This window comes from Bison bison, unplaced genomic scaffold, assembly GCF_000754665.1.
Source record: "Bison bison bison isolate TAMUID 2011002044 unplaced genomic scaffold, Bison_UMD1.0 scf7180017864082, whole genome shotgun sequence".
NCBI classification, from domain to species: domain Eukaryota; kingdom Metazoa; phylum Chordata; class Mammalia; order Artiodactyla; family Bovidae; genus Bison; species Bison bison.
Window position 1 is genome coordinate 239,369 of NW_011494654.1, and position 4,722 is coordinate 244,090.

Sequence of the window (4,722 nt, forward strand, 5' to 3'; positions counted from 1 at the left end):
GATGGGACCAGATGCCATGACCTTCGTTTTCTGAATGTTGAGATTTAAGCCAACTTTTTCACTCTCCACTTTCACTTTCATCAAGAGGCTTTTGAGTTCCTCTTCACTTTCTGCCATAAGGGTGGTGTCATCTGCATATCTGAGGTTACTGATATTTCTCCCTGCAATCTTGATTCCAGTTTGTGTTTCTTCGAGTCCAGCGTTTCTCATGATGTACTCTGCATGTAAGTTAAATAAACAAGGTGACAATATACAGCCTTGACGAACTCCTTTTCCTATTTGGAACCAGTCTGTTGTTTCATGTCCAGTTCTAACTGTTGCTTCCTGACCTGCATACAGATTTCTCAAGAGGCAGATCAGGTGGTCTGGTATTCCCATCTCTTTCAGAATTTTCCACAGTTTATTGTGATCCACACAGTCAAAGGCTTTGGCATAGTCAATAAAGCAGAAATAGATGTTTTTATGGAACTCTTTTGCTTTTTCTATGATCTAGCGGATGTTGGCAATTTGATCTCTGGTTCCTCTGTCTTTTCTAAAACCAGCTTGAACATCTGGAAGTTCACGGTTCACGTATTGTTGAAGCCTGGCTTGGAGAATTTTGAGCATTACTTTACTAGTGTGTGAGATGAGTGCAATTGTGTGGTAGTTTGAGCATTCTTTGCCATTGCCTTTCTTTGGGATTGGAATGAAAACTGACCTTTTCCAGTCCTGTGGCCACTGCTGAGTTTTCCAAATTTGCTGGCATATTGAGTGCAGCACTTTCACAGCATCATCTTTCAGGATTTGGAATAGCTCAACTGGAATTCCATCACCTCCACTAGCTTTGTTCATAGTGATGCTTTCTAAGGCCCACTTGACTTCACATTCCAGGATGTCTGGCTCTAGGTCAGTGATCACACCATCGTGATTATCTGGGTCGTGAAGATCTTTTTTGTACAGTTCTTCTGTGTATTCTTGCCACCTCTTCTTAATATCTTCTGCTTCTGTTAGGTCCATACCATTTCTGTCCTTTATTGAGCTCATCTTTGCATGAAATGTTCCTTTGGTATCTCTGATTTTCTTGAAGAGATCTCTAGTCTTTCCCATTCTGTTGTTTTCCTCTATTTCTTTGCATTGATCACTGAAGAAGGCTTTCTTATCTCTTCTTGCTATTCTTTGGAACTCTGTATTCAGATGTTTATATCTTTCCTTTTCTCCTTTGCTTTTTGCTTCTCTTCTTTTCACAGCTATTTGTAAGGCCTCCCCAGACAGCCATTTTGCTTTTTTGCATTTCTTTTCTATGGGAATGGTCTTGATCCCTGTCTCCTGTACAATGTCACGAACCTCATTCCATAGTTCATCAGGCACTCTGTCTATCAGATCTAGGCCCTTAAACCTATTTCTCACTTCCACTGTATAATCATAAGGGATTTGATTTAGGTCATACCTGAATGGTCTAGTGGTTTTCCCTACTTTCATCAATTTAAGTCTGAATTTGGCAATAAGGAGTTCATGATCTGAGCCACAGTCAGCTCCTGGTCTTGTTTTTGCTGACCGTATAGAGCTTCATCTTTGGCTGCAAAGAATATAATCAATCTGATTTCGGTGTTGACCATCTGGTGATGTCCATGTATAGAGTCTTCTCTTGTGTTGTTGGAAGAGGGTGTTTGTTATGACCAGTGCATTTTCCTGGCAAAACTCTATTAGTCTTTGCCCTGCTTCATTCCATATTCCAAGGCCAAATTTGCCTGTTACTAATAGATGGGGGGAAAATGGAAACAGTGACAGAGTTTATTTTCTTGGGCTCCAAAAGCACTGCAGATGGTGACTGCAGCCATGAAATTAAAAGACGCTTGCTCCTTGGAAGAAAAGCTATGACAAATCTAGACAGCATATGAAAAAGCATAGATATTACTTTGCCGACAGAAGTCCATCTAGTCAAAGCTATGGTTTTTTTCAGTAGACGTGTATGGATGTGAGAGTTGGACTATAAAGAAAGCTGAGCTCTAAAGAATTGATGCTTTTGAACTGTGGTGTTGAAAAAGACTCTTGAGAGTCCTTTGGACTGCAAGGAGGTCAAACCAGTCCATCCTAAAGGAAATTTGTCCTGAATATTCATTGGAAGGACTGATGCTGAAGTTGAAACTCCAATACTTTGGCCACCTGATGCGAAGAGCTGACTCATCTGAAAAGACCCTGATGCTGGGAAAGATTGAAGGTGGGAGAAGGGGACGACAGAGGATGAGATGGTTGGATGGCATCACGACTCAATGGACATGAGCTTGAGTAGGCTCCGGAAGTTGGTGATGGAAAGGGAAGCCTGGCATGCTGCCGTCCATGGGGTCGCAAAGAGTCAGACACAACTGAGCGACTGAACTGAACTAAACTGTGCTTTTTGTTGGCTTGTTTGTTGGCTTACTTCATTCTGCTTCATACAAATAGCTGTGTTGTTTGTCTTTCCCCATAGCTCATGAGTTCCCCAAGGAGAGGAGAAGGTAGAAGGGAATTGTTATCTGGGCAATAAAGTTGAGTAAGGCTGATGGTTTAGCCAAGTGGCTAGGTGCAGTGGGATGTGTGCAGAGCTTCCTTTTCTGAATCCTGTTTCTGGATTCAAGTGGGGGAAAGAGACAGAAAAGGATCAGCTCAGGACATGAATCATTGGTGCCAGACACTCTGCCAAGTGCATTAAGCACATTATTTAATTTAACCTTCACAGCAATCTAGTAAGGTCAATATCTTATTCCCACTTCACAGATGAAGACCATGAGACTCAAAGAGCTTAAAAAGCCTACTTGCCCAGAGTCACTGTCTATTGGAAGCAGCAGAGTCCACATGAAACCCAAGTCCGCCTGCCTGCAAAGCTGATGCTCTGTCGACTACCCTGTGCTGCCAACAGCAGGACTGTACCCCACCTCATTCCTCCCTGTGTACCACTCACCTCTACCCCATCACACACAGCCCGGCACCAGCACACAAGAGGCCTCAATAGATAGTTCTGGAACTGAACCCAAGAAATATGAACTTTTTTTTAAGGCAAGATCTGTCTCACCCATTTCTTCATGTGCCCAAAGGAAGCCCCCATGGACAATGATCTCCAAGGGCCTGACTTGGACACCACAGAGGAAGCGAAGCTCATTGATTCATTTACTCTGTGGGAGGACAGGAAAGTGGCGGCAAGGGGAACCTGACAGGAATCCGTTCTCTGAGTTTTCAGTTCTGTGAATGTGGCTGGAGACAGTATGGTCTGAGTTTCCTTGTTGCTTCTGCATTCCAACAGCTGCACTGACTTCCATTCTCACAGGTCACCAGCTGTGTGCCAGAAGGTGTCGCCTCATGTCTTAGTTCATCTTCTGTAAAGTGGGCTTAATACTTTCTGCCTATACCACAAGATTGTTGGGGGAATCAGACTATTTTAAATTTGAGTAAAAGTTCTTTATAAACTGCCAAGTTTTAAACACCTCTAGGTAGGCTGCAGTCCATGGGGTTGCTAAGAGTCGGACACGACTGAGCGATTTCACTTTCACTTTTCACTTTCATGCAATGGAGAAGGAAATGGCAACCCACTCCAGTGTTCTTGCCTGGAGAATCCCAGGGATGGGGGAATCTGGTGGACTGCCGTCTATGGGGTCGCACAGAGTTGGACACGACTGAAGTGACTTAGCAGCAGCAGCAGCAAGGGATTCTATGGCAGGCTTAGGGCACATCCTAAAGGCTAGGGTGGGGGCCACCCTGAAGTCAGGTGACCCTGATAACTAATACAAGCTGCATTCCTCCCAAAGGAGGACGAAAGAAAGACTGAAACTCGGATGACTAAGAGCAGAACCTGGTCCCTCACCGTGGGTTTCTCAGGAGCTCTGTTCCCCTGGCCTCCAGTTCCCAAGCCTGTCTTCTGCCACCACTCAGGTCCTTGGGGACAGGGGAAGGAGCAGTAAGAACTCAGAGGGACAGGACCTGTCACAAGGTGCTAGGTTCGAGATCACCTAAAGATGTCATTTGTGGGACAGGAAAGCCCAATTCACAATAAAGGTGACTCACAGGGGCAGAAGGGAAGAGATTATGCTTGAGATGGCAGACGCAGATGAGGTCCAGGAACTGACTATGGCAGATCCTCTATCTCAAGTCCCCAGCTTCAGTCTCTCTGGGGACATCCAGGCTCCTTGTGACTCACTAGCAGTGTGAGAGTGACAAGACACAATCAGGGTTTTCATGATCTGAGATGATAGTACACACACCTCACACACACTACTTCCCTCCCCGCCTCACACACATATACCAGCACTTACACACAGCCTGGCTCCCAGGAAAGCAAAATCTTCAGTGAAAATGACCTATTGCTAGAGAAACCTAATGTGTAAGGAGGTAGAGGTGCCTGGGAGGTAGTGGCAGGGACAGACTCACCAATGAGAAGACCAAGGAGGAGCAAGGACCACAGGAAAGAAAAACCCATTCTATACAGCAGACTGGCCCACCTCAGGACGGCCAATGGACTGTATGCGTGTAAATGTCAGCCCACAGACTTTCATTTCCCATTTTTAGAGCTCAATTTAATCACATGTAGCTTTTGAGTCACAGGATGTAAAAATGAACATGAAAGAAAGAAGCATGAGAAGCAGCAGAGTAAGCTATTTAAAAGCCAAAGCTGACAATGTCTCGGCCTTGCTTTAAAGCCTTCCAAGGTCCCCCACCCCTTATAAGCTAAAGTCTAACTAAGGTCACAGTCCTGGAGGACAAAATCCTTTAGTC

General features: G+C 44.7%; 1 protein-coding gene across 1 annotated transcript in view; it reads right to left on the reverse strand.

Moving 5' to 3' along the window:
• LOC104987096 (SLAM family member 9-like) overlaps window positions 1–4,481 on the reverse strand; it is a 13,542-nt gene extending 9,061 nt beyond the window's left edge. The window contains exon 1 of the mRNA XM_010837858.1: window positions 4,378–4,481. Coding sequence (XP_010836160.1) covers window positions 4,378–4,426 — 49 coding nt within the window. The 5' untranslated portion in view covers window positions 4,427–4,481. The remainder of the gene's footprint in view (window positions 1–4,377) is intronic.
• Between the last annotated feature and the right edge of the window lie 241 nt (window positions 4,482–4,722).